This window comes from Anarhichas minor, unplaced genomic scaffold (assembly GCF_050575085.1).
Source record: "Anarhichas minor isolate MPS153535 unplaced genomic scaffold, ASM5057508v1 ptg000009l, whole genome shotgun sequence".
In the NCBI taxonomy this organism is placed as follows: domain Eukaryota; kingdom Metazoa; phylum Chordata; class Actinopteri; order Perciformes; family Anarhichadidae; genus Anarhichas; species Anarhichas minor.
In genome coordinates this window covers 4,380,721-4,392,187 of record NW_027466455.1, presented here as the reverse complement: position 1 = coordinate 4,392,187, position 11,467 = coordinate 4,380,721, and the positions used below count along the sequence as shown (strand labels likewise).

Here is an 11,467-nt window from a genome sequence, read left to right as displayed (position 1 = left end):
AGAATGTTGCATGGAGAGACGCAAGGAAACCATGCGAGGAGAGAGGAAACGAGGAAATATGTTTTAAGAGATATGAGATGTCCTTTCCTCACATCACGTGAAGTGACGTCTGTTTCTGATGACGGCGGCATGTCAGTCGGCTTTAACAACTGAAGAGACTTTTGAGAAGTTTGTGTCTTAATAATAGTAACAACAATACTAGCAACTAATAAAGACACTTCATCACTGCCAGAGTCGATTTCTATCGGCAGTCATATTTATTAATTATTTGCGTCTGTACGTTTTGAAATTTTGATTGTGACATCATTATTAAATAACCCAGAATATGATTATGGTTTCTCTTGAATACTGGAATTCATTTATTAGGCTCCATGTTTCAGGTTAAACTTAAATGATATAACTCATCAAACCCGACACTCAGGAACGATCAGCCTCACATGACTGAATGAAATGATGATAAATGATGTAAAAAGTGTTTCGTCTCTCCAGCTCTCTCTGACTTTAATTGGACCCATAATAAAAGTTATTGAGGGAAATATCAGATCATGAAAAGACCAACCTTTCTAAAGAAAATTGTTTGTGGTCCTTTTGTTGTTCAGACCTACAATGAACATATATTTAAACCAGATGGTGAATCAGAAAACTAATCAAATATAAAACTAGAGTTTAATCTGCGATCTGTCTTCACTCTGGTATGAAACTCCAGTGATGTTGAAAAAAATCTGATCAATCCGATCAGCTGCAACGTCCAATCACATAACTGATGAACAATGAGGGGGCGTGTCGGCCGTTAAAACACTGCCCATTGATCGTGGATCCTCAGAGCAGAAATAACAGCTTTGGGACGGCCGTCAATATGGCGGAGCAGAACAACTTTCGGTTCAAGCGAGGAGCGAGGAAATTACTAATACGAGACTTGGGATGTACCCCAGGAGATGTCACTGAGCAAGTCCTGCCTCAAACTTGCACATCCACAGCCGCTGACATGAAGCTAAAAACACGTTATGTGACGAGCTACAAATAAAAGTTTTTTCAGTGCTCCAGTGAAGCGCTAAACTGACCCGCCAGATGGTTTGTTACCATAGACTGTATATAAGAAGTGGACGTAGTCATCGTGACGTCACCCATTGGTTTGTGGACTGACGTTATGAAGCCTTGAGTTCGGCATTTTTGGAGTACCCATCGTGAATTATAGCCGTCGCCATGTTGTTTTTCTTGCAACCGATGAACGGAAGTTACCATATTTGGAATGTGGAGGAGCGATGTGGAGACGCCTTATATGGCTCTGGTTGCAGCAGCAACCTGTCAATCACAAGGTAGCCCGCCCTAGCATAAAGCATAAGCTAGCATTAGCATACTCCGCTTTATGGTCTATTGACTCTAAATGGACCATAATTTACTAAATGAACATCATGCTGTATTGAAGAAGACTTGAAACTAGAGATTGAGACTATAAACTCATGTTTACAATGTTTACTGAGGTAATAAATCAAGAGAGAAGTAGAGTCATTTTCTCATAGACTTCTATACAACCAGACTTCTTCTTGCAAGCAGAGAAGCTGCCCCCTGCTGGTCAGTAGAGAGAATGCAAGCTAACAAGCTGTCATTGGAATTTTTTTGGAAAGGGGAAGGCACTTAAAAATAAATACGTGGCAGGGGATTGGATAAACTATCTGTCAATCAAACTCTGACTGAAGTTGGGACGAGCCGTCAGTGTCGATCTTTGCTCTTCTTTCAATGAAGAAATACTCTCCCGTTCTGATAGAACTGATGCTATTCCAGCATCTACGCGAGCCTCTTCAGGAGTCACCATCGCTGTTTAGAATGAGGAGTCGCCTCTTGTCACACACACCTAAGCCCCGCCTATAGCTGCCAGTAACTCCTCACAGGGCACTGATTGGTCCATCCTCTGGCTTAGTTTTTGAAAACTACGTCAACGAGTGCTTAAGCAACACTTCAATGGTGACTTGGCAACAATGTTGCCAACCGTGCTTGTTTTGTTGCTCGTAGTGTGAACATAGCATAACAGTCTTCCCTGGAGCTGGGAGTGTTTTTAGATAAACAATGGGTTAAATGAGCTGTAAAGAGCTTTATTGGCTCTTTAAGTTGACAGACACAATTAGAGACGAGATGACATTCAGTAGTAGAGCATTTTCTTCCAAATGCAGACCATCTTTCAATATTAAAGCCCATTTGACAAACTTAGTTTCCTTGTTGTTTTATATTTTTAAACTAAACTATGTCATGTGTCTCCGGGAGCCAAACATCCTACAGTGTGCACATGACGGAGGCCCCTGGTTCAAAGTTTCTGTGTGTTGTTATCAATATGGAGGCCTCCGGTGCTGAAGACGGTGACATCCCTGATTGATCCGATCGCGTCTCGAAATGCAATGGAGGATCACAGCTACGCATCAACACGGAGACGCAAAAGTTGCGACAACCGGGGTCATCCGTCGGTCAACTTAATATCTGTTGTATATCTATATCGGTTGTATTAAGATCCAATGTGCTCACAGCAGTCAGGGGATTGTTTGAGATCAATCACAACGTTACGTCAGCTGATTTCTGTCTGTTGTCCAAACCTTTTGGGGTTCTTTTGGCCACGCAAAGTGAAAACTGTATTATGGCACTATCACCTGTCGTAAATAATACGTGTCTAGCACTTTAAAGCAAGAAACTGGTAAATATAAAAACACACACACACAACCTCCCATTGTTCCTGTTCATACTATCCTGTAGGAACACCGTGATACAAACTTATATGTCATCCAACATAAAAAAAAACTGTACTTAATATAAATATGTGGCTCTTAAAAGCAGCTAAAGTTCTACTATATTAAAAGGAACATAATTATAATAACCAAAAAAATCTCAAATATGAGTGTCAGTAAAATATGAATACATTTGAAAAACATGATTAAAAAATGTCTTTCTAACTGTCTGGCTCAATCCCACGCATCTGTAAATATAATTCATATAATATATATATTTACTTTTAATGCATATTGTATTTTCTACCGCATACTATCCTGTGACTGTTTATGGCACATTTAAGGCCGTACTTATGTCAACATCTATTCCTTACGTATTTATGTCGTACTGTACTAAGTATCACATTTTATAAATTTCTTTGATGACATAATATACTATCAATGTTATGGCACACTATAGTATGAACATTTCAAAGTATCAAGACAATATTTGGCTTCACTGAGGTGTCATTGCTCTGAGTTCATCCAGCTTCCTGTGCTCTTAGATCTCGTCTCAGAGGCGGCTGAGCTGCTTCTGATGAGCCTCTGTGTGGTTCTCCAGCTGTTCCCTCACTGAGACAAAAAAACATCACATGTTGCTCTCCTTCAGGTTTCTTCCTCTTTTTTCCTCCCCGTTAAAGGTTACATACATCAACAGATTCATGCATGAAGTCTGTACAGCAACATCATCACACAACAAGGGAACCTAGCGACAACTATTAGCGCCACACTCCACCCATTGAACTGCAGCTATACTCATAATAATGTGTATTCTTATGTTGCATCATAGTGGATAAACTAAATCATGTATGGAGAAGCCGTGCACATCCCCACAATAATACTGTCATGTACAGCGGCCATAGACTGTATAGATAGCGGCGCGTCTTCCATTGGTATGAATGAATGTTGGATGCTGTCACACTACATGTGCTTTACTCTACAGCTAAGCTCGGTTATTATAACCAATGATATGATAATCAGTGAGGTTATGTAGGCTTCAGGACTTACATGCAGTTGAGTCACAATAAGAATGTGTATAAATTATCATTAATATATAATTATATTATGTCTGAATCCTGTCCTGTTAGTTAATGTATGATGCGAAATCAAATTACTCTAATTACTAGAATATCTCTGGAACACTGTGGTCCAAAAAAGACTCACTTCAAAGAGCCTGGGCTCTTTCCAATGAGGCTCCTGTGCGTGACCCTTTCAGAAGCTTTGTTATCCAGCATTGATCAGCAGTGTTTTTTTTATAGATTTTATGAAACCAATCAATCCAACAGTGAATGTCTTCAGAGGTTGATCAGGAGTTGTTGTTGTCGTTAGCTGAAAACGATTAAGCTCAGGATGAACGCAATGATGCCTTGATTGGGTTGAGTCTTCTTCTTCTGTGTGGATCTTAAACCAACAAAGAGGTACACCGACACCTACTGTATCGGACTGAGTAGAGACATGTCATTATATTACATATATACAGACTACGACCCCATGTTCTACGATGAAGAAGTGGAAGGGGAGGAAGAAGATGAAGAGGACAATGATGAAGAGGAAGAGGAGGAAGATGATGAACATGAACGTGACCGACTTCTGAGTTCCTGCCTTGAGTTGAGACAAAAGATGACTTCTACTCTCTTTAGCGCTGAAAATCTTTTCTCTGTCCATTTTGGTGTGGAATGTCCTGAATAAGCTCTGCCCCCAGTCCCCCAGAGGTCAGAAGAGTCCACCAAGAGGAGCAGGGAAGAGGACCGCACGGAGCAGGTACGTGTGAAGAGGCAGAAGAACGGTGAGGACGACCACGAGGACGCAGCATCCTCCACTTCAGGCCTCGGATCCTCCACAAAGAGGACCAGAGAAGAGGACTACAGGGAGTCGGCGCCCTCCACTTCAGGCTTCGGATCCTCCACAAAGAGGACCAGAGTAGAGGACTACAGGGAGTGGGCACCCTCCACTTCAGGCCTTGGATCCTCCACAAAGAGGACCAGAGAAGAGGACTACAGGGAGTCGGCGCCCTCCACTTCAGGCTTCGGCTCCTCCACAAAGAGGACCAGAGTAGAGGACTACAGGGAGTGGGCGCCCTCCACTTCAGGCCTCGGATCCTCCACGAAGAGGACCAGAGAGTCGGTGCCCTCCACCCAGACCCACAGCAGACCACCGGACCACTCTCACAGCACCCCAGTGAGTCCCAGATATAGAGGACGTAGTTTGTCTCCATCTGCTTCTTCTGTGCCGGTGGGTTTGGGAAGCTCCTCACACACACAGGAAGCCGTCAGCAGCTCTTTGCGTCCGCTCAGAAGTCAAGAAAGAGACGGACGGTTCAGGTCGAATGAGAAATATGAATTCTGAAATGTTCAGTTTGTTACATAGAATAAACTTTGTTAGTGTGAACTCTATTACTGTATGTTTGTGTCCTGAATAGTACGATGCAATACATGTAAGACAAACCTCAATATATCTTTATATTAGAAACAATATAATCTTATGATTCAGAAACCTGACGTCTATGACGTCTGACATAAAATAAATATTATGCAAATTCTGATTTAGTGTGTTTCAATTTTCACTTGAATCAAATGCATTACTTGTATTACCCTATTAGTACTAATACAACTGTACAGTACTAGACATAGTACTCAAAATATTACAAATAAATATATGGGGATGCTTTAGATTATGGCCCACAGTCATAAATAATAAAATAATAATAAACATTTAGTGTGGTTCAAAGGAACAAGATGTAAAGTTAAGGAATAATGTATGAATAAATATAAAAAATAAATATAGTACAAATAGATTGATACTGTGTTAGATACATATTCTTTTGTTACAGGATCATTACTGAGCAACAAAGATGGAGGTTTGGGGTAAGATGGGAAATGAGTTGTGTAGACGATACTTTGAGACAAAGTTAGCGACTAGCTGGTGAGAAAAGAGGAACATTTAGCAGCTAAAGAGACAGATCATTTCCTCAACAGTTCATAGACAAAGAGAGCTGAGAGGAGAGTGAATGTCGGACTCCAAATAACTGCTGATGCTGAACAAATGGCGTAGGAAAAAGAAGAAGTTTAGAAAACTCAAATGTTCGAGCCAGTAAAACATATTACAATATTAAATAAAACTGCACGAGATGTTAAATGCTTTCAAATCTTTTATATTTTTCAAACTTTACAAATAGTGCAACAGTAACATAAAAACCAGAAATAAAAACAGCAATCCTTCTGACAGCTTGTGACTCATTCACACGAGTGGTGGTCAGAGCGGCAAACGTGACAACTGCAAACGTTTCAGCGTAAAACCAACGGCGCTGTTACAGAACGACCTCACGCTGAAGTAAAAACACTTTTCAGTTCAAAAACAAGGAGGAAGTTTCCTTTAATTCACTTTGAGCTAATGTTAATATCACGGTCGTCTGCGTAAAGTAAAGGTATTTTCAAAATAAAAGGCAAGGTGTTTGTTAAACCTCATCAGAACATTTTCTCAATCAAAGGTGAAATAAAAAATCCTACATGTATAAATATTGCTATGTCACGGTCATCTTACAGAGAGGATAAATGCTACTGTGCTGTGTGAACATTCTCTACACAGACGGGAGACAAATGCTACATGATGAGGGCTGTTAGCTTTGGTTCTGTGTGGCTGCTTCTCCAGTTGACGACTTGAATAAATAGCAAAACTTTAAATCTACCCAATAAGTTATTTAAAATGGCTGCTTCCCTTTATCCCATCAAACAATATGATGTAAACATTTCAACATGTCAAACACAAAAACTCAGACTGCTTCTCGTGTCCAAACAGCTTCTGTAACAGCAAACGTATCCAAACACAAGGGCAGGACAGTTCCAATGGAATCACTCAATGCATTGAGAACAATGCAGCACATCCTTCAGTAAGGCACTTGTGGTGACTAACTATGTTCAAACAGTGGAGTTTCTGGGGCTGGACCCATATTTGTGGTTCTGTAACCTTAAAGGGACAGTCCACCCTTAAAATCAAACCTACGTGCGTTTCCTCTTATCTGTAGTTCTGTTCATCAGTCTGGATAGTTTTGGTGTGAGTCGCAGTGTCGCAGCTCGGCCGAGGAGGACGCCATGGACGTTCACATCTCATTCTTCCTTCTGTGCAGTGATACGGTCGCCGGGGGGTGTAGTTTGGTAGAAAGAAAATAGTTCCTACATCCAACTGCCAAGTGCCATCTGGTTCCATTTTTTTGGAGAGAAGGCAGACTTCACTTGGCAACTCACACCAAAACTATCTAGATTGAAAAATAGATTAAGGTGAGAGGAAAATATGTGTTTTTTGGTTTTGGTGTGAACTGTAAATCCTTTTTTTTTTTTTATCCCAAACCACCAAATCTTTCTTTACCACTAACCCAAGTCTGTTTTCAGCCTAAACTGAGACTTCTCAGCCTGCCATGACTAACAGTCACCAGGAAACACTGAATCCCTGTAACTATGAATAGTGAATATGAACTATGCCACTAGATTTTGGTTATCAGCGGGTCCAATCCCAACATGCTCAGAACTACTTCTCCTGTTTTTGGCATCTCATATCTGTATCAGACATCTCAAAGTCTCGTACATACTTTCAATCAATTCACAGTCTGTAACAACAGTCACTAAACAACAACACACAGCACAGAAACTGCAAAGCAAACAGTCCAAACGTGCAACCTCTTCTGCTCGATGGGTGCTGAACCTCCCGTAGGGTTCAGTTTAACGCATTGATTTGTGGAAAGCAACACTACAGCCCACTTTGAATACTTTGATCTCCGGTCATAAAATGAGGCAAAAATGCCACATTTTAAGACATTGAAAAAGGAAAGCGAACCAAAAACAAAAAATTTATTTCTCAGAGCTCCACTCTGATCTCCATTGGAAATACATCCACCTCATATTGGTTCAGAAGGACCCCCCCTGCGTCTGAACGTCCTCTTCAGTCTGACAGCAGGTGAAAAGAGGACCAAACACGTCTTCACACCCTCTTCCGTTTCGTGACTGGAGAGTTCACAGAATCACTGCATCACACACTTCTCTTTCTGCTGTTTGGCGTACTTCCTCCTCCGCTGCTCCAGGCCTCGCTCCAGACGCTCGTCCTCCTCCAGGGCTCTGAGGACAAGGGCAGACGAGGAGAGTCACAGGAGCTGCTGAATCATGTAGGTGTGTGTATGTGTGCACATGTAAACCACCCACAGCTGTAGAGCCAGTCAAAGACTTTATTCACCCTACAAACAGCAGGGGAAGTGCTTCTCACCCTCTCTCTTTGGCGTCCATGTCGTGGACCAGTTCATCCCTCTGGTTGACCAGTGAAACCAGCTCCTGAAGCAGCAGCTGCTCTCTGTGTTTATGGGCCTGAGTCTTCTGCCCCTCTGCACCACAAAGACAGAGAGGGAAACAAGGAATAGTGAGGAGGGGGATGACTTCGCGCAAAAGGAAATAAAAGAGAGGAAATTCCTCGTTACTGATATCACAACTATGTATTGTGATTATTTATCGTCATCTATGGGGGGGGGGGATAATAATGTTATCGCTCTTAAAGATAGTCCAGATTGTTTGAAGTGGGGTTGCAGCAAAACCTATTCTACACACCTAGAAGAATCTATCTCAGTTTAAGTTACGCTAGATGGAGAATTTGTATTTAGAAGACTTTTGTGTTTTGAAGGGTTAGTCACAGGATAACACAGAGAAACTAACTGATGGAGGCAGCGGATGACCAGGTAAAATTATGTTTTTGAAGAGAGCATAGATAACGGCTTCAGCTCCCCGTCAGAGAGGGCTGTCTGACAGCAAGGTAAAGGGGTGAACATATTCTAAATATAGTGTACTCTGAAACTGATATTGATTTCTTTTAGGTGTTTAAAATACGTCCTCAGCAGTACATTACGTTGCTTCCGTGCTGGTACTCCAGTCTGTTTCTCCAATCTACTGTAGGTAATACAAATAAGTAACTTAAATGTAAATATAAATGCCTTGTTTTAGCTGCTTTACTGAATGACTCAGAAGGTCTTTCGTTCCAGCAGCAGTTCGATTTTTGAATGAACACCTTTAGATGTGGTTTTTAGATTTAGCATCTTTCTGATGTCAATCATGTTTCATATGGCATTTCCTGGTGTTATTTATTCTTTGTAATGTGTTTTTGTCTGTTGTGCACTGTGAACTGTGTCTATTGTTGTCTGTATGAGTTTATGGTGGCAAATGAGTTTCCCCACCAGGTATTAATAAAGTTTTCTAATCTAATCTAATACTCTGACACTGGTACATTATAGAGAAGCACTACAGGCTACAATTGGAGCATTCGACCTCAGTGCTTGGTGTTAAGGACTGTGTTGTGGAGTGATGTAGAAGCGGTGTGTGTTTAGCAGTAAAGTCATACCTTCAATTGCCATCATGTCCCTCAGCTCTTTTTTTAACAGCTCGAATTTTCGTTCCAGGTCTTGTTCCTCCAGCCTGTCAATCACAAGAGATGCATGTCAACATGTCTGACATCTGTGCTCACGGAGGAGAGTTGTCTCAAACGTCCCTATTTCTTTGCTTTATTTGAGTGCTATTTCCTTAAAGTTCGTGAGTATCAGTTCGTATCAGAGGTCAAGAGTGGACCGTTACCTACAATTTCTCATTTTGCTTGCTTAACAGTATTCAGAAATCCTGCCCACTGACAACAGCAAACTTATTCTCACATCGGGATCTTTCATTGGCTCATTTGAGTGGACAGGATTTTAAGTGAGAGATAGTGAGCACAAGGAGCAGCAGCATAACTTCATTCATTATTTCAGCAGCTAAATGTTTAGTTCTCTTTCCTCTGTCAAAGTTTAGAACTACCGTTGCTGCTTAAATGTCCCAAGATATTTGCTGCAGTGACGTGACCTGGATGGAAACTAACTATTACTGAAAGCACTCTCTAATGGACCATCATTTACTAAATGAACATCATGCTGTATTGAAGAAGACTTGAAACTAGAGATTGAGAGCATAAACTCATGTTTACAATGTTTACTGAGTACTCAAGTGAGAAGTGTTCTATACAATCAGACTTCTTTTTGCAACCGGAGGAGTCGCCCCCTGATGGTCAGTAGAGAGAATGCCAGAGCAGAACCGAAAGGTTGCCGCCTGGTGTTTACAGACAGTAAGCGAGAACTGCTGCACACCTTTAACGATCGATTCTAGTGTGTTTTAATGCTTCCAGCAGTGTGTGTCGTGAATGTCTTACAGTAGCTGCAGATGGTCCTGCCTCCTGATTAAAGCATTCTTCTTGTTGACCAGCACGAACCATTCCTGGATCAACCTCTCCTCCTCCACCTTGTCACTGCCTGCAGGAGAAAATCACATTACTATAACCCCCTTTGTTAGTCATAGTCCTTCTCTTTCTTTCCTACAATGGAATAATGGAGTTTCACAGTGAATGAATAATATCTATACCACAGCTGTTTAATTAGTGCCTTCACATTACAAATTATTCATTGAAATTATGTTCTTCCTTAAGGTTAATAATCTGTACAAGTTCTACCCTTGTTCCCTCTAAATATTACTGTCACCCAGAATAGCATGTGCTTTTCATTCATTGTGCACCCATCTGAAGATGATCTTACCCGTTTCCAGGAGTTGTCTGAGTTTCCTCTCCACCACACCTGCTCTGTTATCAATATGACTTTGTTCCGCTTCCAGGGCTTCTATCTGACTCCGCACATACTGGCTGGGGTCCTGGATACATTCATACACGCACAAATAAACACAATTACCTAACAGAAAGTTAGGGTCACTTGTAGATATTCAACCCTGCAATGAAAAGAATGGTGACTGACTTGGCCCTCTAGTCGTCCTTCCTCGACTTCAGCCTCTGTTGTTTCTGTGAGACAAACACAAATACCACTTGTATGAATGAAGCCATGCTTTACAACTTTAGTTTCAACAAAGGAAAAACATTCCAAATCACCAGGTCCAAATAAATGTGTCAAAAAAAGGAGTTTAACAGTTTTTTTAAAAGGTGGATTCATTAATATTTATGTTAACACAGATTTATGAAATCTAACCAGTGTCTGACTTCCTCCGAGTAATCACACTGTCTTCTTGGCCTGCAACAACCTGCAGACAAACAAAGTTCCTCATACATCACAGATAAGAGAAAAATGCAATGACGAGAATAAAAAGGCGATAAATGAATAAGGCGATTAGGAATCATACCACCGATATTTCTCCTTCTTCTAATGACCCACTCCTCCGCTGTGACCTACGCTTCTTGACCAGATCTGCGTCTTTGACATGAGAGAAACCAGTCTTGGACAGGAAATGAGTCCTTGGCGGTGCCACTGGTAGCTGAGCCCCAGCAACCTGCAGCCGTTTGGTTCTGGGAGGAGGTACGACATCCCTGGTTTTAATGTCCGCCGACTCTGCGGTGCCTGCAGTCCCGTTGGTGTCTAGACTTATACCCTCCTCTTGCAGCCTCTGGGTACAGTAGCGAACAGTCGCCTCTGGGTCCTCTTGGCCCTCCCGGTCCCCTGCAACTGCATAGCTTGACTCGCTGCTATCCCTCGCTATGTGGAGCACACTGAGCTGCTGGCCTGTGAAATGGGTGCGGATCTGGTTGAGGTAGGTCATGACAATGAGGCGGTCAGGCACTGCTAGCATGACCATGTCTGAAGGCTCCATCAGCCTGGAAATGCCAAGTTCGGCAAAGCCGTCAAAGGCCTGCAATTTGTAAAATAAAATAGATCAGATTGGGAATCA

At 41.7% G+C, this 11,467-nt stretch overlaps 1 protein-coding gene across 11 annotated transcripts in view; it reads right to left on the bottom strand.

The window, feature by feature from the left end:
* Positions 1-5,885: 5,885 nt before the first annotated feature.
* Positions 5,886-11,467, bottom strand: part of ehbp1l1a (EH domain binding protein 1-like 1a) — a 52,280-nt gene continuing 46,698 nt past the window's right edge. For all 11 annotated transcript variants that reach the window (XM_076087168.1, XM_076087172.1, XM_076087175.1 and 8 more), the window contains 8 exons: positions 10,925-11,428; positions 10,774-10,825; positions 10,546-10,589; positions 10,333-10,444; positions 9,954-10,053; positions 9,120-9,193; positions 8,001-8,115; positions 5,886-7,855 (listed from right to left, as the gene is read on the bottom strand). In XM_076087168.1, the coding sequence (XP_075943283.1) occupies positions 7,762-7,855; positions 8,001-8,115; positions 9,120-9,193; positions 9,954-10,053; positions 10,333-10,444; positions 10,546-10,589; positions 10,774-10,825; positions 10,925-11,428 (1,095 nt within the window). In that variant the 3' untranslated portion in view covers positions 5,886-7,761. The remainder of the gene's footprint in view (positions 7,856-8,000; positions 8,116-9,119; positions 9,194-9,953; positions 10,054-10,332; positions 10,445-10,545; positions 10,590-10,773; positions 10,826-10,924; positions 11,429-11,467) is intronic.